At 42.0% G+C, this 23,653-nt stretch overlaps 1 protein-coding gene across 2 annotated transcripts in view; it reads left to right on the top strand.

The window, feature by feature from the left end:
* The window catches only part of pigg (phosphatidylinositol glycan anchor biosynthesis class G (EMM blood group)), a 115,251-nt gene extending 95,555 nt beyond the window's left edge, over positions 1 to 19,696 (top strand). For both annotated transcript variants that reach the window (XM_029726577.1, XM_029726588.1), the window contains 4 exons: positions 4,651 to 4,785; positions 4,978 to 5,152; positions 7,829 to 7,989; positions 17,963 to 19,696. In XM_029726577.1, coding sequence (XP_029582437.1) covers positions 4,651 to 4,785; positions 4,978 to 5,152; positions 7,829 to 7,989; positions 17,963 to 18,185 — 694 coding nt within the window. In that variant the 3' untranslated portion in view covers positions 18,186 to 19,696. The remainder of the gene's footprint in view (positions 1 to 4,650; positions 4,786 to 4,977; positions 5,153 to 7,828; positions 7,990 to 17,962) is intronic.
* Positions 19,697 to 23,653: the final 3,957 nt, after the last annotated feature.

The raw sequence follows: 23,653 nt of genomic DNA, 5'->3' as shown, positions 1-23,653 counted from the left end.
ATGATAAGCAACGGCTCAGTCTCTCTCTCTAAAGACATTCCTGGATAAGAATGAAGCTATCATTGGCTCATACGCACATCCAGCCTATAGCCTTTCCACAATCCCCTGTTCTAAGCCTCGCTCTGTCACAACCATATAATTACTACAGAATCAACTAGGACCATGTTCAAATTATGTGTTTCTACATTCTCTCCAGTATTTGTTCAGTTGGTCACAAAATTAGTTTAGATCATGTTTTCATTTTTGCGTGGCTATGACCTCTGTTGAAAACAGAATCTAGAGGCCTTTGAGCACCCAGGATACTACTGTTAGTCAATGTCAGTTTCTCATGTTTTCCTCTTACCGCATGCTACTCATGAGCAAATAATGGTGTCTAGTTAAACTGTTCTCCCAAAAAGTGACACAAAATGATCATTACCCAATAAGCTTTGCAATCTGTCAGTGACATTAATGCTAGATCTCTTGGCAGGTGTCTCTGGGTTTTGAGACACGTCCTCCTCTCTTTTTTAAAATTATTTTTTTAATTTTTTGTTTAACCAGGTAGGCTAGTTGAGAACAAGTTCTCATTTGCAACTGCGACCTGGCCAAGATAAAGCAAAGCAGTTCGACACATCCAACAACACAGAGTTGACTGATCTTGACTGCTCCATTGTGCTCTGCTCTCCAAGATGGCAGTTATGGCATTTTGATGACTGATATTGTCATCACGTGGGATATTGTCATCAGTCAAGCTAGTGAGGATACACACCTTGTTTAATAACCAGTTATACAGGCAGGCAGACAGACAGACTGCAGTCCATGGTCTCCAGAAACCTTCAGAATCTTCCTCTTGTTTTTGGTATGGACTTGGTCAGTTTATTCAAGTGTATTATTAGCATGGTTGTTCTGCCAGCATCTAAATACCAGGATTTCATTTCTGTGTGTGGTTTCCCCTGAGAGCATGTGCCTCCTCACTGCAGAGAGAGAGCGAGGGGGCTGGCATCATGTCGGCATTTTCTCGTTCTCTACCCATCTGTGCCACTCATACCAAATAACACACACTGGCCTCAGCATGGCATTTGTTTGTCATATTTCCAGCTCATTTCATTTGCTGATTGTGTTGCTCTGAGCAATATCATCTAACTCAAGCCCTCACACAGACGCCTGTGGAAAATCCCAACACACATTTACATTTGAGTCATTTAGCAGACCCTTATCCATAGTGATTTACAGGAGCAAGTAGGGTTAAGTGCCTTGCTCAAGTTCACATCGCCAGATTTTTTTTAAACTAGTAGGCTTGTGGATTCGAACCAGCAACCTGTCGAACCACGCACTCTTTGATTCCTCCGTATCCTCACAGTTAACAAGTCAGTCCCACAGCCATGCTTAGCATAAATCCGACACGACTGGGATTTCCAGTCATGCTTAGCATAAATCCGACACGACTGGGATTTCCAGTCATGCTTAGCATAAATCCGACACGACTGGGATTTCCAGCCATGCTTAGCATAAATCCGACACGACTGGGATTTCCAGTCATGCTTAGCATAAATCCGACACGACTGGGATTTCCAGTCATGCTTAGCATAAATCCGACACGACTGGGATTTCCAGCCATGCTTAGCATAAATCCGACAAGACTGGGATTTCCAGTCATGCTTAGCATAAATCCGACACGACTGGGATTTCCAGTCATGCTTACCATAAATCTGACAAGACTGGGATTTCCAGCCATGCTTAGCATAAATCTGACAAGACTGGGATTTCCAGCCATGCTTAGCATAAATCTGACAAGACTGGGATTTCCAGCCATGCTTAGCATAAATCCGACAAGACTGGGATTTCCAGCCATGCTTAGCATAAATCCGACAAGACTGGGATTTCCAGCCATGCTTAGCATAAATCCGACAAGACTGGGATTTCCAGCCATGCTTAGCATAAATCCGACACGACTGGGATTTCCAGTCATGCTTACCATAAATCTGACAAGACTGGGATTTCCAGCCATGCTTAGCATAAATCTGACAAGACTGGGATTTCCAGCCATGCTTAGCATAAATCCGACAAGACTGGGATTTCCAGTCATGCTTAGCATAAATCTGACAAGACTGGGATTTCCAGCCATGCTTAGCATAAATTCGACAAGACTGGGATTTCCAGCCATGCTTAGCATAAATCCGACAAGACTGGGATTTCCTGCCATGCTTAGCATAAATCCGACAAGACTGGGATTTCCAGTCATGCTTAGCATAAATCCGACAAGACTGGGATTTCCAGTCATGCTTAGTATAAAAACAAAGAAGGATTCTCTCCACATCTAATTGTGTGTGGATAAAAAATGTGAATAATATAAAGGTGAGAGCTGTAGCTAGCACAACTCCAGGGTTAGAAGGAACTGCTTGCCATTCATCTGATCGACGAGGGTTGCAATAAAAAAAACTGTGAATTAATAATACATTGGCAACACCTGCTTGACTCCCTCTCCTAGTGAACCAGACCCTTATTCCACTCCTATCACTCCAGGCTCCTTAAAACTCAAGGATGTTTGGTCCCTTTGGGGGACACGCTGTCAGTCTAGTCATATTTGACGAGAAGGCGGCCCTGTTTGTAAGGCTGATTAGTGTCTGGAAGATTGACGGTTTCTTCTATCTATTTCCTTGTTGAATTTCTCTAAATTAATGGGGGTTGAGTGTTTTACTTTTATTGACACTTTGTTTATTTAGGAAGTGAGGTTTACCTGGCGACGGCTTTCCCAGTGGGCAAAACAGGTTTAAATCACATCATAAAAGCAGTTTTGCTCTTGTCATTTCAACATGTTTTGCCCGCTAGTTAAGCATGGTTTTATTGAGAATGAGCTGTAACCTCATTCTCCTCTGCCTCTCCTTCCCTAGGTACAGTAGCTAGCAGTAACAACTGCTGCAGCACCAAAATCCATGGTATTTTTAGTTTGTTTAGGTTCATGTTTATTCACTAGCTGGTAGTTTGCCAGTGCTCATTTTCATATTCTTATCCATGCTTCTCTCTATCTCTCTCTCTCTCTTACACACACACACACACACACACACACACACACACACACACACACACACACACACACACACACACACACACACACACACACACACACACAAAGAGAGGCTGATATTGTACTAAGGTGTGAGGGGGTGTGGGGGGTGGGCGGTCTGTTTGCTGTTTGGCAGACTGACTGTCTGCACTCTGTCTCTCCTAAGGCTTCTCACACTAAAAACTCCTGACTTCTGTTCACACAACCCTGTCTCCATGGTTACGTGCCAGGAGGCTACGTGTCGTCTCCTGTTGTCGTACCTTTTCCCAATGAGCGAAGACATAGAAAATGTTGTGCGTTCCATAAGAACAGGCACAGGAATCAGGATCATTCACCTGTATGGGTTTTAGTCAAAGCACATGTCCTTGTGTCTTCTGCTATGTCTAACACACGTATGTATGTGTTTCCACGTTCATTTGACTCAAAAGGCTGGGGAGCTGACTTTGTATTGATCTTTCTTTACTTAGTCTTTTCTTTACCAGGTTAGTGGTGTTTGTCTGAATTTCTGAAGTGTGAAATGATAGCAGTGTAGTTCTCTCTGTCATAAGAGGGGCTCTGTGTGATGACTGTCTATGTACTTACCGCCATCATATCAGTTTCTAGACTGGCTTGCCCTTCAACTCCCCAACCTATCTAGAATCCAGATGTCTTGTATCTTGTGTACAGGGTGCTTGCTCAGGTCTTAGTGTGAAAAAGCTCCGGGCAAATAGCCATTTTCAAGACTTTAAAAAGTATGGAATTGTACACTACAGTCCGATGAAGGTCTGGACTTTTTGAACTTCATGGATACAAGGTAGATACGTACTGTATGAAAATAGGCTATGCCTAGCAAGGTAGACCAAAAACATCTCAACTATAACAATAAAAAAATATACCATCAGCACTCACATGAACTATGAATCAGTCATCTCCTCACAATAATTGCTGCAAACAAGAAAGGTTGAGGTGTTGAAAATGTATCCATTAGCTTGGAGTAGAGTCTGGATTTTTATCGTCTGAAGTGTGAAAGCTCACTTTGTAAGATCTCAACACATTGTTTTGGGTTAGTAAATCAACATATCTTTTCCCACTACTGGGCCTCATTCTGCAGGTTTGTCTCCAGGTTTGAGCAGAGTATACTTAGCTCTACTCACCTCCCCTTTATGCTGTCAAATGGAGACTTGACCTTATCCATCCGTGTTCTTTTCCTCTGGGCCCATGAGAGAGTAAAACGCTCATAAATAAATAAACAGATGAACTTCTCACGTCTCTCCATGGAGATAACTGATGTCTAGTGAGGCACGAAATGGCTGCCTTCTTTCCTGGGATGGGGCTGTTTTGTAATGAAAAGTGTTGAGGCTGTTTGTAAGGGCAACTGCAGAGGCAGGTTGAAGGTGTTTCTGTATTTTTTTGAAAGTTTTATGGAAACTGCAGCACAGCAGAAAAATAACTGACAAAACCTGTTACATCAACAAAGAAAGACAAAGTCAAACTAATTCAAATCTGAACTGGACCTGGGGCTAGTAACAGGTTATTGGGCATTCAGATGGAGTGGCCAGCCCTTGGACACTTGAGTTCCTTGAACAATGTTTTAAACAGGCTAACCACTTAATCTCTTTTCTCCTCAGGGGGACCGTGGAGGCACGCTTTGTGTATATCTTCGTCCTGGGCATCCTCTTCACGGGCTCCAAGGACCTGTTGCGGTCCCAGGTCATCACAGCCGATGCCCGGCTGAAGAGCAGGGGCTTATGGGAAATCTACAGGTAGGTAGCCTACATGGCAAATAGCTTAGAGAATAGAGAGGCGGGCTAGCAGTCGGTAGGTGGCAAGTTTGAATCCTGTGTACATTGTTTTATTCAACCTTTATTGAACCATGCAAGTTAGCTTAGAACCACTTATTTGTCTTATTTACTCATTAAGCATAGTTATTGGACAAAAAATTAATCTTTTTATAGTGGTGTGGTTCTGTTGGTGGCCCTGTTGTTCCGAGCCCACAACCTGCCGGTGCTGTGCTGCTGCTTGCTGGTCCAGACTTTGATGGCCCAGTTCATCTGGAAGAAGCTCCACTACGACGCTGCCCAGACCACCATCATGCACTACTGGTTTGGACAGGCCTTCTTCTACTTCCAGGTAAGGGACCTTTAGATGAGGGGGATCTGCACTCCCCCCAAAATATTTAAAAGCATGAGGGGAAAAAATATCTTATTTTGAGTGCAAAGCAGACACAGCAGATTAAGTACTTTTCTAAATGAAGATGCGAAAGACGTACAGTTGAAGATGGAAGTTTACATACACCTTAGCCAAATACATTTAAACTCTGTTTTTCACAATTCCTGACATTTAATCCTAGTAAAAATTCCCTGTCTTAGGTCAGTTAGGATCACTACTTTATTTTAAAGTGAAATGTCAGAATAATAGTAGAGAGACATTTATTTCAACTTTTATTTCTTTCATCACATTCCCTGTGGGTCAGTAGCTTACATACACTCAATTAGTATTTGGTAGCATTGCCTTTAAATTGCTTAACTTGGGTCAAACGTTTCGGATAGCCTTCCACAAGCTTCCCACAATAAGTTGGGTGAATTTTGGCCCGTTCCTCCTGACAGAGCTGCTGTAACTGAGTCAGGTTTGTAGGCCTCATTGCTCGCACACGCTTTTTCAGTTCTGCCCACACATTTTCTATAGGATTGAGGTCAGGGCTTTGTGATGGCCACTTCAATACCTTGACTTTGTTGTCCTTAAGGCATTTTGCCACAACTTTGGAAGTATGCTTGGGGTCATTGTCCATTTGGAAGACCCATTTGCGACCAAGCTTTAACTTTCTGACTGATGTCTTGAGATGTTGCTTTAATATATCCACATCATTTCCCTTCGTCATGATGCCATCTATTTTGTGAAGTGCACCCATGATGCCATCTATTTTGTGAAGTGCACCAGTCCCTCCTGCAGCAAGCCACCCCCGTGCTTCACGGTTGGGATGGTGTTCTTCGGCTGGCAAGCATCCCCCTTTTGGTGGTCGTTATGGCCAAACAGTTCTATTTTTGTTTCATCAGACCAGAGGATATTTCTCCAGAAAGTACGATCTTTGTGCAGTTGCAAACCGTAGTCTGGCTTTTTTATTTCGGTTTTATAGCAGTGGCTTCTTCCTTGCTGAGAGACCTTTCAGGTTATGTCGATATAGGACTTGTTTTACTGTGGATATAGATACTTTTGTACCCGTTTCCTCCAGCATTTTCACATGGTCCTTTGCTGTTGTTCTGGGATTGATTTGCACTATTCGTACCAAAGTACGTTAATCTCTAGGAGACAGAACGTGTCTCCTTCCTGAGCGGTATGATGGCTGCGTGGTCCCATGGTGTTTATACTTGCGTGCTATTGTTTGTACAGATGAACGTGGTACCTTCAGGCGTTTGGAAATTGCTCCCAAGAATGAACCAGTCTTGTTGAGGTCTACGTCTGACCCACTGGAATTGTGATACAGTGAATTTTAAGTGACATAATCTGTCTGTTAACAATTGTTGGAAAAGTTACTTGTCATGCACAAAGTAGATGTCCTAACCTACTTGCCAAAACTATAGTTTGTTAACAAGAAATTTGTGGAGTGGTTGAAAAACGAGTTTTAATGACTCCGACCTAAGTGTATGTAAACTTCTGACTTCAACTGTATGTCTGTGTAGGTAGGTCACTTTTTCATGCAGGATAGAAGAGGTCACTGTCTTCTAGATTTCCTCATGTCTTTCTGTTTCAGTGAACATAATCAAGTGTACAATTATATTTTGCTGTCACAGTACCTAACATCCCGAGACACACACACACACACACACACACACACACACACACACACACACACACACAGCCCCAGTGTTCAGCAAATAAAACATTTTCTGGCGTCCCTGAATTCCTCCAACTCCTTGTTTTTGTCACTTAATTACCACTCTAGGTGCCCATGTGTGAAATTATTGACCCTGGGTAATGGTTAGTCTCAACAAAGCTGTAAACCAGCCCTACTGTAGGCCAAGCTGAGCAGTCCAATGTCCTAAAACTCCTCTTGTAGCCACTCCATGATCGGCCCTGTGGAACATACATGATTCAATGGTTTAATTGATCCACTAAAATATGGTGTTGAGTTTGTCCGTTGGAGGGTGGCTTAGTCAAGCTCTTTGACAGAATGGGTCCTTTCACACGCACGAGCACGCACGCGCTCACTCCATCCATCCACCCCTCCAGGCAAGAGAGAGGGGAGCTAGTGGCCCTCATCAGCCGGTGAATTAATTCAGCTCCCGCGGCAATTGCGAAAGCTCTTCCATCACACCTGAGCCCTCGTCAGGAAATGGAAAGGGGAATGAGAGACGGGGCCAAAAACAGTGGGGAGGAGAGACGAGATGGAGGGGAGTTTTTACACCACCACTGCAGCCCTTACAAGGCCAGTGAGGTGACAGACAGCTCTGAATAGCTACCTGTGAAGTGGAGGAGCATGCTGGAGACATTTTAATAGTATCAGCTTCTGACTCCTTTCGAAAGTTAACATTGAGTGTATTCCGTAATCTTCATATATTAATTTTACCCAAAGTTAAGTCAGACGTAGTTATTGAATTTAGCTAACTTAGTTAGCTGCTGTACCCTGCTTAGCTACATTTTGTTAACTTAAATAGTCACATTAGCTACACTAGCTACTGTATGTTAGCTACTTTAGCAAAGTAAGCCACGTTATTTAGCTACTACGTTAGCTAAGTAAGTTAAGGTTAGGTGTGAAAATGAAGCTTAATAAAACCGACATCTTCTGTTTGGCTGGCTGTTTGTCTGTAGGGGAACTCCAACAGCATTGCCACGGTTGACATCTCGGTGGGCTTTGTGGGACTGGAGAGCTACGTAGAGGCCCCGGCTTTCTTCCTCACCGCCCTCAGCACATATGCCGGGCCCCTGCTCTGGGCTGCCCACCTGGTTTGCTACCTCAGCTCAGAGAAGAGGTCAGTTACTGTACACTCAGCCCCCTCACACCAGTAAGTGTCATTAGTGATGATACATTCATAAGTTAATTCATTCGAACATACACAGCCCAGGTACCAGCTAACCATGGGTTTATCTTGTGAGCTTGTTTGTCTTACTGTAGCAGACCAATGATGAAGTAGAAGATTTGGTAGATTGAAAGCATTGAAACAGATGATTTAGTGCAGGGAGGACATCCATGTACTCACAACAAGATGATTTAGTGCAGGGAGAACGTCCATGTACTCACAACATGATGATTTAGTGCAGGGAGGATGTTCATGTACTCACAGGTAACCTAGTGGTTAGAGCATTGGGCCAGTAACCGAAAGGTTGCTAAATCGAATCCCCGAGCTGACAAGGTAAAAATCTGTCTTTCTGCCCCTGAACAAGGCAGTTAACCCACTGTTCCTAGGCCGTCATTGAAAATAAGAAATTGATCTTAACTAACTTGCCTAGTTAAAGAAAGGTTGAATTAAATGTTTCCTAAATTGTGCAGGGAAGGCGTCCATGTACTCACAACATTGATTCGGACTAAAACAAGAGGCTGGTGAAACGTTCCAGTTATTCAATTGTTCATGAATGGAATTTCAACTGATTTGCGAAACTGGAATGGAAACTGAATTGAGCACTACCGTACCATAATACATAAAGACAAAAGAGGACAGTAACCCTACAGAGGACAGTATATTCTTCCCGTCTAGCATGAGACTGCAGTGTGTAATTATTGGGACAGGATCATAATGTGATGACAACGCCTTGGCCACATGCCAATTTATTTTGGATTCAAACAGCAGCACAGCAAGCTACCCCTGGATGTTATTTGGAAATGCAAAAGTGATCATCAAAGATGCAAGAGATCGCCTTGATCCGGGAACACTTTGTACATCGTTTTAACGCTTGCACCCCTAATTGATTGTCTCATTAATTCATTTGATTCCGGCAACAAGTTAGCCACCTAGAGCACAATTCAAAGAGCATAAGATAAAAGAACGTGATTATTAAAACATGAGATAAGTGTTGCTACCCCGTGTCTTGAATGTACATTACAGTATGAATCACAGCGCTATAAGCTAACAGATATGGAATGGAAAAAAGAAGGGATGGAGGATGTGGATAATATCAAAAAGCTGTTTGTGGGTGGATGGTGGTTTTCTTCTTTAAAGGGGCCTCTAAGCTTCTTTGTTACTGGCATCTATTTCCAATTAGGTTGAGTGATAACTAGCTCCGAAATGCAGCCGAAGCAGATCGTAAAGCCTAGTCCAACATGGGGGACCCCTTCTCCAAATGCACGCCAGCTTTTCAATAATTGATGAAAACGACCACTTTGAAGTCCTGCTCTTGGAGAGGGAAAAAGGGAATTGTGAACACACATACTTACACTCATATAGTACCAGTCAAAAGTTTGGACACACTTAGTCATTCAAGGGTTTTTCTTTATTTTTCTACATTGTAGAATAATAGTGAAGACATCAAAACTATAAAATAAAGCATATGGGATCATGTAGTAACCAAAAAAGTGTTAAACAAATTAAAAATATAGCCACCCTTTGCCTTGATGACAGTTTTGCACACTCTTGGCATTCTCTCAACCAGCTTCATGAGAAATGCTTTTCCAACAGCCTTGAAGGACTTCCCATATATGCTGAACACTTTGCAGTGGAACTCATCACAAACCATCTCAATTGGGTTTAGGTCAGGTGATTGTGGAGGCCAGGTCATCTGATCCATCACTCTCCTTGGTCAAATAGCCTTTACACAGCCTGGATGTGTGTTTTGGGTCATTATCCTGTTGAAAAACAAATGATAGTCCCACTAATCGCAAAACTGATGGGATGGAGTATTGCTGCAGAATGCTGTGGTAGCCATGCTGGTTAAGTGTGCCTTGAATTCTAAATAAATCACTGACAGTGTCACCAGCAAAGCACCCCAACAACATCACACCGCCTGCTCCATGCTTCACGGTGGGAACCACACACGCTGAGATCATCTGTTCGCCTACTCTGCGTGTCACAAAGACACAGCGGTTAGAACCAAAAATCCCAAATCAGACCAAAGGACAGATTTCCACCGGTCTAATGTCCATTGCTTGTGACTAACCATGTCTTAACCTGTTGGGGATAGGGGGCAGTATTTACACGGCCAGATAAAAAACGTACCCGATTTAATCTGGTTACTACTCCTGCCCAGTAACTAGAATATGCATATAATTATTGGCTTTGGATAGAAAACACCCTAAAGTTTCTAAAACTGTTTGAATGGTGTCTGTGAGTATAACAGAACTCATATGGCAGACAAAAACCTGAGAAGATTCCATGCAGGAAGTGGCCTGTCTGACAAGTTGTTGTTCTTCTTGCCTCTGTTTATTGAAGACTGAGGATCTTTGCTGTAATGTGACACTTCCTACGGCTCCCATAGGCTCTCAGAGCCCGGGAAAAGCTGAACGATATCGAGGCAGCCCCAGGCTGAAACACATTATCGCGTTTGGGAAGTGGCCGATCAGAGGACAATGGGCTTAGGCGCGTGCCCGAGTCGACCCCGAGCTTTATTTTCTTTCTTCTTTTTACCTAAACGCAGATTCCCGGTCGGAATATTATCGCTTTTTTACGAGAAAAATTGCATAAAATTGATTTTAAACAGCGGTTGACATGCTTCGAAGTATGGTAATGGAATATTTAGAATTTTTTTGTCACGAAATGCGCCATGCTCGTAACCCTTATTTACCATTCGGATAGTGTCTTGAACGCACGAACAAAACGCCGCTGTTTGAACATAACTATGGATTATTTGGGACCAAACCAACATTTGTTATTGAAGTAGAAGTCCTGGGAGTGCATTCTGACGAAGAACACCAAAGGTAATCAAACTTTTCTAATAGTAAATCGGAGTTTGGTGAAGGCTAAACTTGCTGGGTGTCTAAATAGCTAGCCCTGTGATGCCGGGCTATCTACTTAGAATATTGCAAAATGGGCTTTCACCAAAAAGCTATTTTAAAATCGGACATATCGAGTGCATAGAGGAGTTCTGTATCTATAATTCTTAAAATAATTATGCTTTTTGTGAACGTTTATCGTGAGTAATTTAGTAAATTGTTAGTAAATTCGCCGGAAGTTTGCGGGGGGTATGCTAGTTCTGAACGTCACATGCTAATGTAAAAAGCTGTTTTTTGATATAAATATGAACTTGATTGAACAAAACATGCATGTATTGTATAACATAATGTCCTAGGTGTGTCATCTGATGAAGATCATCAAAGGTTAGTGCTGCATTTAGCTGTCTTCTGGGTTTTTGTGACATTATATGCTAGCTTGAAAAATGGGTGTCTGATTATTTCTGGCTGGGTACTCTGCTGACATAATCTAATGTTTTGCTTTCGTTGTAAAGCCTTTTTGAAATCGTACAGTGTGGTTAGATTAACGAGAGTCTTGTCTTTAAAATGCTGTAAAATAGTCATATGTTTGAGAAATTGAAGTAATAGCATTTCTAAGGTATTTGAATAACGCGCCACAGGATTCCACTGGCTGTTACGTAGGTGGGACGATTTGGTGCCACCTACCCTAGAGAGGTAAAGTAATGATGCACTGTCATTTGTCTTTGCTTATTTGAGCTGTTCTTGTGATAATATGGACTTGGTCTTTTACCAAATAGTGCTATCTTCTGTATACCACCCCTACCTTGTCACAACACAACTGATCAGCTCAAACGCATTAAGAAGGAAAGAAATTCCACAAATTAACTTTTAACAAGGAACACCTGTTATTTGAAATGCATTCCAGGTGATTACCTCATGAAGCTGGTTGAGAGAATGCCAAGAGTGCAAAGCTGTCATCATGACAAAGGGTGGCTGCTTTGAAGAATCTAAAATCTAAGATATATTTTTTTGGTTTGACACTTTTTTGGTTACTACATAATTCCATATGTGTTATTTCATAGTTTTGATGACTTCACTATTGTTGTACAATGTAGAAAATAGTCAAAATCAAGAAAAACCCTTGAATGAGTAGGTGTGTCCAAACTTTTGACTGGTACTGTACATACATACACACACATGCATTTACACACATTAATTAAAGCAGAGAAATGGGTAGAATTGTCTGTCACATCATCCCCTCTTTGACGTAGCATCATAGTGTGGATGCAGGAGAACATTCCAAATCCCATTACTCCCTGTCTCGCCCCTTGGGAGTCTGCCTCTATGTCACCGAGTCGCGTTCCGCTATGTCACGAAATGGCACCATTTGCATATCTGGGTGGCTTTTAGGACCACCCGTGGTGCTGGTGTCAAGTCAAGGACAGTCAGTTGTGCCCCGCTAACAAGAGTCATTGATATGTCGACAATTATTGTTCTACAATAATGTTGTGTGTGTCAGACCATAACTGTGGCCAAGTTGAGACTGGTCAGCTTCTCAGTTGACGACCCTCTTCTTTATTTTAATCAATAATATTAACGACAGGTAGTTTGTTGGTTTGTTAACTGTGAAGTTCAGCCTCGGGGATCTCATCAAACCCCCTACGTCAGCCCGTCGTTGTTTATCCCTTACATATGCTCTTGCAGGATGCCAGTTCAAGTAAAGTCCCATATTTGTAACACTGTCATAAACCAATTGATTAATCTGGGGAAACGTGCGTCACACAATCCATCCCCTCTGAGTATCTCATACATAATACGAGCAGACCGAGATTTGTAAATTCTCATTATTCATGTCCACATCCTCCATCCCCACCTCCAGCTCTGCAGTTTTCCACCAGAATGGCCCCATTCACAAAGTGCAGTTTGAGAGGTCTGCTTGATAAATGAACCTCTTAAGTAGTCTGACACAATGCAGCTCATTTATAATGCACTATGCCCCATCAGCATCCACACTACAGAACCAAATACTGGAAATGGGCTTTGATCAATACCTCCCTTGTCGGGAAACCCTAAAACCACAGGGCAAGATAAAACTAAAGTTTTCATTGCTGTTGAATAGGATCTGTCTAGGGCCATGTTTTCACCAGGATAAAAGTGCTCCAAAGTAGTCCAAGCAAACAAAGAGAATTCAATAACCCCCTTTCCCAACATTTGCTAGTGCTGTTCAAACATATGTCCTGGTCAAATCTGTGCAGACTGCACCCAGAAATGGGAAAATACATGTGGTGCAAATGCATTGCCAGGGCTGTGTTTTTGAGTGTCAAAAGGGGACAATTCTCAAAAGCTCCAGAGTTCTATAGGTGGTATCCCTTGACGCACATCCTGTATCTCACACTCCTTTACAGGCAGTCATCCCTTTTTAGTCCTGCTCCCTGGGTCATGATAGAGGGAGCGCACTGGATCAATACTAAAGCCAGCCCAAGAAGAGGACAGGAAGTAAACGGAGTGTGGGCGGGTGTGGTACAGACGTGAAGGTGCTTGACTAATGCCTGAACTCATTTCCAAAGAGGGGAATGCCCTTCAATTACTACCTAATCAGGGAGCTAGAGACCTTTGCCTAGGACAGGACATGAACAGACACCTAATTCGCCAGATGCCGGGCAGGTCTCTCCTGCTGCAAAGGAACGGGGATGTGTAGAGCTGAGAGATGTGATCACCACAACAAAGACAAGACAAATGTCTTTCTACTGGTTATGTAGACCTTTTATGTAATCATCTGCAGTTTTCTTCATGACACCTGTGCATTCCGTTAAAACGTAGATATTAGGCATAAAATGAGTTGGATGAATCTGGATCCCTTGATTAATTACATATCTGTTGAATCAGGCCCCATGTGTGAGTAATGTGGCCTGTTCTGCATCACAACATCATTGTAATAATTACATTGTTGGGGTTTGCTACACCAGCTGTGTGTGTCTTGGCAGACCGGAGCCACAGCTGAGCACACACACTCCCGATGCAGTCAATGCTACCTGCTACATAGGCAGCTTGAGCAGAGCAGCAACACATGCCTTGAGGGTCTAGTCTCTGCAGAGTACACTACACCTAATACAGTAACTTGCCTCATACGCCTCTGGTGTAGGAGTAACAGAAAGTAGTGCCTTCTGAAAATATTCACACCCCTTGACTTTTTACACATTTTGTTGTGTTGCAGCCTGAATTTAAAATTGATTTAATTTAGATTTTGTCAATGGCCTACACATAATACCCAATAATGTCAAAGTGGACTGTTTTTAGAAATTGTTACTAATTAATAAAAAATGAAAAGCTGAAATGTCTTGAGTCAATAAGTATTCAACCCATATGTTTAGGAGTAAAAGTGTGCTTAACTAGTCACATAATAAGTTGCATGGACTCACTCTGTGTGCAATAATAATGTTTAACATGATTTTTGAATGACTACCTCATCTCTGTAACCCACACATACAGTGCTGTGAGAAAGTATTTGCCTTCTTTCAAATTTTCTCAACTTTTGCATATTTTTTATACTGAATGTTAACAGATCTTCAACCAAAACCTAATATTAGATAAAGGGAACGACTGAACAAAATAACACAACAATTACATATTTATTATGCAACAGTTATGCAACACCCAATGCCCATGTGTGAAAAAGTAATTGCCCCCTTTCACTTATTAACTGGTTGTACCACTTTAGGTGCAATGACTCCAAACAAACGCTTCCTGTAGTTGTTGATCAGTCTCACGTCGCTGTGGAGGAATTTTGGCCCACTCTTCCATGCGGAACAACTTTAACTTAGCAACATTTGTGGGTTTTCAAGCATCAATTGCAAGTTTCAAGTCCTACCACAACATCTCAATTGGGACTAGGTCTGGACTTTGACTCGGCCAGTCTAAAACGTCAAATTGGTAGCTTTTTAGCCATTTTCATGTAGTCGTGATTGTGTGTTTGGTATCATTGTCTTGCTGCATGACCCAGCTGTGCTTCAGCTCACAGACGGAATTCATGGTTCCTTATTAAGGCAAGTCATCCAGGTCCTGAGGCAGCAAAGCATCCCCAAACCATCACACTACCACCACCATGCTTGACCGTTGGTATAAGGTTCTTACTATGGAATGCAGTGTTTGGTTTTCGCTAGGCATAATGTGACCCATGTCATCTCATCTTTGGGAGAGATGTTGATGTAAAATATTGAACTTAAAACATGCCCAACGATTGAACAGTGCAGTAGCTGAGTGCCATTCTGTGACTTTGGCCTTATTTTCTTGCCGTGGTATTGAGTATTGTGATACTAAAAAAGGGTATCGGTATCAAAGTCAAAATTCTGGTATCTAGTCTACAGGCATTACTGTTGTCCCACAGGGATCTATTCTTGTTCCACTTTTCTTTTACTTAATCATGAATACAGCTATTACCAGTGTCCAACAGGGATCTATTATTGGTCCACTTCTCTCCTTATACATGGCTCCCACTAAGCAAAATCATATTTGAATATTGTGCCAACTTCCACACCTATGCAGATGACATAGTTTAAAATGTATTTAGTGCTTGATCATGTTTAGATTCTAAACCCCATTGATTAGCTGTTCATACAGCATTGTCATTGTCTGAGTAAATGCTACAAATGTGAATGTTAGTTGATATAAACACCTTTATGGTATGTGAGCTAAAGAGATTTGCGATAAAACATCATACAGTTCAGGTCCGGACCTTTGTTTCAATACTTTTCTTCTGGCCCAAAATGTGTGTGCTATGTGCATTGATAGCTGTTTGTGAGAGAGATATAGAAGGACACATTCAGTGTGTGGCGCTGAGTACAGTCATTTATGTTGGCACCTACATGGGGGCTTGTGTGGGGACGCTCACTGATTATGCGAACACGCAGACAAACAAACCCACAGGTGTTTGATTCAACACCTACCCTAAATTACACTACCACCCACTGCCTCAGTGCAGCTCTCAGAGAGCCTTTATTTGTTTGGGAGGGATAATTTCCCAGGCTTGAAAATCCTCCCACAGATCTTTGAGATTACCTGGCTGCAGTTCCTCCCCCAGAGCTTTGAGATTACCTGGCTGCAGTTCCTCCCCCAGAGTTTTGAGATTACCTGGCTGCAGTTCCTCCTCCAGAGTTTTGAGATTACCTGGCTGTAGTTCCATCCCCAGAGCTTTGAGATTACCTGGCTGCAGTTCCTCCCCCAGAGCTTTGAGATTACCTGGCTGCAGTTCCTCCTCCAAAGCTTTGAGATTACCTGGCTGCAGTTCCTCCTCCAGAGCTTTGAGATTACCTGGCTGCAGTTCCATCCCCAGAGCTTTGAGATTACCTGGCTGCAGTTCTTCCTCCAGAGCTTTGAGATTACCTGGCTGCAGTTCCTCCCCCAGAGCTTTGAGATTACCTGGCTGCAGTTCCTCCCCCAGAGTTTTGAGATTACCTGGCTGCAGTTCCTCCTCCAAAGCTTTGAGATTACCTGGCTGCAGTTCCTCCTCCAGAGCTTTGAGATTACTTGGCTGCAGTTCCTCCTCCAGAGCTTTGAGATTACCTGGCTGCAGTTCTTCCTCCAGATCTTTGAGATTACCTGGCTGCAGTTCCTCCTCCAGAGCTTTGAGATTACCTGGCTGCAGTTCCTCCTCCAGAGTTTTGAGATTACCTGGCTGCAGTTCCATCCCCAGAGCTTTGAGATTACCTGGCTGCAGTTCCTCCCCCAGAGCTTTGAGATTACCTGGCTGCAGTTCCTCCTCCAAAGCTTTGAGATTACCAGGCTGCAGTTCCTCCTCCAGAGCTTTGAGATTACCTGGCTGCAGTTCCATCCCCAGAGCTTTGAGATTACCTGGCTGCAGTTCCTCCCCCAGAGTTTTGAGATTACCTGGCTGCAGTTCCTCCTCCAAAGCTTTGAGATTACTTGGCTGCAGTTCCTCCTCCAGAGCTTTGAGATTACCTGACTGCAGTTCTTCCTCCAGAGCTTTGAGATTACCTGGCTGCAGTTCCTCCTCCAGAGCTTTGAGATTACCTGGCTGCAGTTCCTCCTCCAGAGCTTTGAGATTACCTGGCTGCAGTTCCATCCCCAGAGCTTTGAGATTACCTGGCTGCAGTTCTTCCTCCAGAGCTTTGAGATTACCTGGCTGCAGTTCCATCCCCAGAGCTTTGAGATTACCTGGCTGCAGTTCTTCCTCCAGAGCTTTGAGATTACCTGGCTGCAGTTCTTCCTCCAGAGCTTTGAGATTACCTGGCTGCAGTTCCTCCCCCAGAGCTTTGAGATTACCTGGCTGCAATATCCCAGTCTGAATATGGGATGAACTGTGGCTCTGTTCAGACCGACAATGGCATTGTAATGACTCAGACAGAGGAGCTTTCAGATGCTGTGATTGAATGCGTGTTTGTGCACATGTGTACTTGTGTGTGAAAGAGATCAAATGTGAAAGAGAGTGAGTGTAAAAGGACAACATGTGCTAACAGCTTGTACAATTCTCTGTATTTCCGATTGTTTCAAATGAGAGACTGTGGGAAACCCTTTGAAGAGTGTGCAACTTGTTCTCCATCTCTGCCTTTCATTTGAATTGAAAGGCTGCCGTAGAAGGTCATATCCTGTACTCTCTACATGTGCTGGCATCTATCAGCCCTATCTAAATAGACAATGAGGTCAGGCTCTTTTCAGAGGTACTAAGGAGTCGATGTCAGGCTAATGCAACCGTAAGCATTGAGACAGACGAGATACAAGTTCTCAGGTTGAAAGGCTGATTGAAAGCATGTGCCTCAAGGCTAAGAGAGATGCAATAGGATTTGTCTGAGTCCAGGCCTCGGTTCAATAGCATTTGTTTTATATCAAATACTTTAAATGTGGAGGTTGAATGTACACGTGGTGTACTCGAAAATCTGTGCTTTAAAACGTGACCTATGAGATGCAAACTGTGAATGCCGAATTACATTTGTTTTGTCAGGTACAGTAGGCATTTGTTGTTTTGACTGCTGTTGACATCTGTTTTTCCATTCTTCTGATTGAAGGATAATCAATCTCTCTCTTCTCTCCCATTGTATCTCTTCACCCTATCTCATCTCCATCTTTCCCTTTTCTCCACCTCTCTCCAGGAGCTCAGTGGCGGTCGGCCATGGATGCTACTGCTTGGCCCTTTTGCGGTCCGTACCGGCGGCGGCCTACGTGGTATTGGTCACGGCCCTGCGCTACCACCTCTTCATCTGGAGTGTCTTCTCACCCAAGCTGCTGTATGAGTCCATGCACACACTGCTCACTGCTGCAATTTGCCTCTTCTTCACCACCATGGAGCAGAGCCGCAGCTCCAGCAGGCCCTAGGGAGCCCACGGCTCAGAGGGCTCTCAACTTTCAGGAAGGGGTTAAGGAGAAGGGCCAAAGGGCAAAGACTCATGGGTAATGGTGGTCCTGATACTGTCCTAGTTTACTTCTGGATGCCCCACTCCTACACAGAAGGTGTGAATGTACTGTCCACTGCACTGGATTTCTAGGACTGCAGCATTCACCTGGGTGGCAGGTAGCCTAGTGGTTAAGAGCGTTGGACCAGTAACTGAAAGGTTGCTGGTTTGAATCCCTGAGCAGACTAGGTGAAAAATCTGTCGATGTACCCTTGAGCAAGGCACTTAACCCTAATTACTCCTGTAAGTAACTCTGGATAAGATTGTCTGCTAAATTAAAACAAAAATGTTAAAATTCACCTTTTGGTACGCAATGTCTTTTCTCAGATGGAACTTTGTCTCTTGTATGGACTAAAGCACAACTTTTTTAGTAAGATTTGGATATTTTAAGGTGGTGGGTTCTACTGAAGTCTGTTCAGGTATTTATTGAGCAGGGCTGGTAAATTCTATGAATAATTTCATTTGAATGTGTCAAAGCACAATCTCTTGAAATTGGATTTGTATTCCTTCCTTTTGTTGTGTTATTGTTTGTTTTGTTTCTGTAGAGTAGTAAGTTATTCTGTTGACCACTGGCTCTGTAGTGCTCTATCCCAGTAGAGTAGTAAGTTCTTCTATTGACCCCCGGCTCTGTAGTGCTCTTTCCCAGTAGAGTAGTAAGTTCTTCTATTGACCACCGGCTCTGTAGTGCTCTTTCCCAGTAGAGTAGTAAGTTCTTCTATTGACCACCGGCTCTGTAGTGCTCTTTCTTAGTAGAGTAGTAAGTTCTTCTATTGACCACCGGCTCTGTAGTGCTCTTTCCCAGTAGAGTAGTAAGTTCTTCTATTGACCCCCGGCTCTGTAGTGCTCTTTCCCAGTAGAGTAGTAAGTTCTTCTATTGACCCCCGGCTCTGTAGTGCTCTTTCCCAGTAGAGTAGTAAGTTCTTCTATTGACCCCCGGCTCTGTAGTGCTCTTTCCCAGTAGAGTAGTAAGTTCTTCTATTGACCACCGGCTCTGTAGTGCTCTTTCCCAGTAGAGTAGTAAGTTCTTCTATTGACCCCCGGCTCTGTAGTGCTCTTTCCCAGTAGAGTAGTAAGTTCTTCTATTGACCCCCGGCTCTGTAGTGCTCTTTCCCAGTAGAGTAGTAAGTTCTTCTATTGACCCCCGGCTCTGTAGTGCTCTTTCCCAGTAGAGTAGTAAGTTCTTCTATTGACCCCCGGCTCTAGTGCTCTATCCCAGTAGAGTAGTAAGTTCTTCTATTGACCCCCGGCTCTAGTGCTCTATCCCAGTTGCATTATATTTCTAATAGTCCTCCATACACTTATATCAATTATATAGGTTATATATATACTGTAGATGTGTTCCAAGCTGATAGCAAGCCATACTTCCCTCCCACTTTCTGCCATAGGATACACAGGTCGTAAGCTGTTTATTTTAATAAAAAAATTGTATTTAAACTTTATTCAACTATTTCATACCCTAAAGTAATATGCATACGTTTAGTTATATAGATATATAGGTGTGTGTGTGTGTGTGTGTGTGTGTGTGTGTGTGTGTGTGTGTGTGTGTGTGTGTGTGTGTGTGTGTGTGTGTGTGTGTGTGTGTGTGTGTGTGTGTGTGTGTGTGTACAGTTGAAGTCGGAAGTTTACATACACCTTAGCCAAATACATTTAAACTCAGTTATATTTCATATTTAATCCTAGTAACAATTCCCTGTTTTAGGTCAGTTAGGATCACCACTTTATTTTAAGAATGTGAAATGTCAGAATAATAGTAGAGAGAATTATTTATTTCAGCTTTTATTTCTTTCATCACATTTCCAGTGGGTCAGAAGCTTACATACACTCAATTAGTATTTGGTAGCATTGCCTTTAAATTGTTTAACTTGGGTCAAACGTTTTGTGTAGCCTTCCACAAGCTTCCCACAATTAGTTGGGTGATTTTAGGCCCATTCCTCCTGACAGAGCTGGTGTAACTGAGTCAGGTTTGTAGGCCTCCTTGCTCGCACACACTTTTTCAGTTCTGCCCATAACTTTTCTATGGGATTGAGGTCAGGGCTTTGTGATGGCCACTCCAATACCTTGACTGTGTTGTCCTTAAGGCATTTTGCCACAACTTTGGAAGTATGCTTGGGGTCATTGTCCATTTGCGACCAAGCTTTAACTTCCTGACTGATGTCTTGAGATGTTGCTTCAATATATCCACATCAATTTCCCTCCCTCGTGATGCCATCTATTTTGTGAAGTGCACCAGTCCCTCCTGCAGCAAAGCACCCCCACAACATGATGCTGTTTACATACACACGTAGTGTATGTAAACTTCTGACCCACTGGAATTGTGATACAGTGAAATAATCTGTCTGTAAACAATTGTTGGAAAAATTACTTGTCATGCACAAAGTAGATGTCCTAACCGACTTGCTAAAACTGTAATTTGTTAACAAGAAATTTGTGGAGTGGTTGAAAAACACATTTTAATGACTCCAACCTAAGTGTATTTAAACAGTCATTAAAACTCGTTATAGACCTCCACGAGTCTGGTTCATCCTAACTGACCTAAACCAGGGAATTTTTACTAGGATTAAATGTCAGGAATTGTTAAAAACTGAGTTTAAATCTATTTGGCTAAGGTGTATGTAAACTTCTGACTTCAACTGTATGTTTATGTCAAATGTTTTACTCTGGGAATATATAGACATGCAGTGAATGCTTTGTGAATACAGTGGATCATTACTAGTATACAGACAACAATTGATTCACTGGGTGAATGTCGTTAATCTAAAGATCATTTTGATTCACCTGCTGTGTGGGGACAAAGGTTAATTCTTGGGTTACATTTTCCATCTAAAAGTGGTTCTTTTTTATAAATACATTTTGTTTGAAGCAATATTTCACTTCTATTTCTGTATTGCTCATTTGATTTCTAATCTAAAAATTGTATATGTGCTCCAATCCGCAATTTAATGTCTTCCTACTTCTGCCAGACCTGTGAAACCTAATCATTGGCAAATGGGAGCCCTTGCCCTAACACGCTAATCATATTAGATTACAAAATTAACTCATTAATTACTTAAATTAAAGTTGTTTTCTTTCATGAAGATATCCCCTAGGAAAATGTCCCTGTGAATACTGAATGCAATTCCAATGTATAAAGCGGTTAGTTAATTTGACACAATCTGATTGGTTAACTTGAAGAACTTGAACAGAGAACCATATCCTTATAAAGGACTCTCCATGTCCAATAATAACATGTCTGGTAAATAAGCATATGAAGCTGTAGATTGCAGCATTTCACACAACTTTTAATATATGATATTAGATGTGATTGTTATGTATGTTTTACTCACCTTAATCTAATAGCTATGTATGTGTTACGTTATTTTGTCTTAATTTTTTGGTCAAATATGTTTTCCTTATGTTAGCTGTGACCACTGTGAAGGGCTAAGCTGCTGTATGTCTTATTTATGGCTAAATGTACAGAGATGCAGCCTTGATTCTGTAGTGGATACATCTGCCATTCAGTCATACATCTTGATTGTGGAATCTCTTTAGTTTGAGAAAAATGGGGGACTATTTTAGATGATAATTACTAACATTTTGAGACGGCCAAGACCACAACAGCAGTCTGTGCTTACTCATCCTCCCTCACCCAACAGTTTTTCAAATAAGCTTTTTTTCCCCTTCTGTCTGTTAGGTGAATAATAATAAAAATGTTTTTGTCAATTGCACTGTTTGAGAGAACATCCTCAAGAGGTTTAAGATTAAATTATAAAACTATAATATAGTACAAATTATGTAGACTTTAATATATTAAAGTATAAACATTTACTTTGTCAACTTGCACAGTTGATCCTGAAGCTCTGGCAACACGTACTTGTGATCTCATTAACAATGGAATTAAATGAGGACTGATGAACTGTCAAGGATCATTTCCTCTACATTATGGCGCATCATTGTATCACTGGACGACATAGCATCACGTAATTGGTCAGGTTATCAAAATGAACAATATTCCATTCATGTGCATAATTAGTAAAATACATTTGAATCCGTTTTTTTATTTGTATTATTATAAATATGTATATATATTTTACATTTTCCTTTATTTATTATTACATTCTAATCATACCATTTTCGAAACCATTAGGCTGTTTTCTGGTGACAGTTGGGACTTCATTTCTACATTAAGTTTTTAAATATTATGATTTTAATCACGTAAAATCTGTTTGATGGTAATGTGGATACTGTCAGACCTTATTACAGATATAAGTAGTGGAAGATCAAATAACTGCAGAAGAAGAAAAAAAACGTTTTAAATTATTACCCACATAATGCTCCTTATTGGACACATTACTGCACTCTATACTCCTCTGTAAACTGCTCATCTCTGTATACCCGTCGCAAGACCCACTGGTTGATGCTTATTTATAAAACCCTCTTAGGGCTCTCTCCCCCCCTATCTGAGATATCTACTGCAGCCCTCATCCTTCATATACAACACCCGTTCTGCCAGTCACATTCTGTTAAAGGTCCCCAAAGCACACACATCCCTGGGTCGCTCCTCTTTTCAGTACGCTGCAGCTAGTGACTGGAATGAGCTGCAACAAACACTCAAACTGGACAGTTTTATCTCAATCTCTTCATTCAAAGACTCAATCATGGACACTCTTACTGACAGTTGTGCCTGCTTTGTGTGATATATTGTTGTCTCTACCTTCTTGCCCTTTGTGTTGTTGTCTGTCCCCAATGATGTTTGTACCATGTTTTGTGCTGCTACCATGTTGTGTTTCTACCATGTTGTTATTGTTATGTTGTGTTGCTACCATGCTGTGTTGTCGTCTTAGGTCTTTATGTAGCGTTGTGTTGTCTCTGTTGTTGTGATGTGTGTTTTGTCTTATATTTATATTGTATTTATTTTTTATTTTTAATCCCAGGCCCCCGTCCCCGCAGGAGGCCTTTTGCCCTTTGGTAGGCCGTCATTGTAAACAAGAATTTGTTCTTAACTGACTTGCCTAGTTAAATAAAGGTTAAATAAAAAATACTATTTCCCCAGGGCACAACGACAGTTAAACAACTTAATGTAAGCGACCCGTGGTGTCGTCTAGCCTTCTCTGCGCACTGTGTACCTGCCTCAGTTCTTATTGCACATGGCTAAGCTCAGCTTCCAGAGTAATCTTTCATCTCACAATGAAAATGCTAATATTTTGATGAGAAATGTTTGCATTGTCGACCTTGGCCACGACAAAAAAGTTTTAAAAGTTAAGCTCCTCGGCTGTGGATGTGTGGTAGAGATGGGAAGGGGGGAGAAATAGATTTGCTTAAATGTTCTAATACACTCTTGAATTCTAAACCTGTACATGATAGAACATGACACAACAGCTCCAGAAGTTGTTTTCTGATGTGGATAACAAAGAT

This window comes from Salmo trutta, chromosome 3 (assembly GCF_901001165.1).
Source record: "Salmo trutta chromosome 3, fSalTru1.1, whole genome shotgun sequence".
NCBI lineage: Eukaryota > Metazoa > Chordata > Actinopteri > Salmoniformes > Salmonidae > Salmo > Salmo trutta.
The sequence above is the reverse complement of the archived record's forward strand: the minus strand, read 5'-3'. Positions and strand labels throughout refer to the sequence as shown.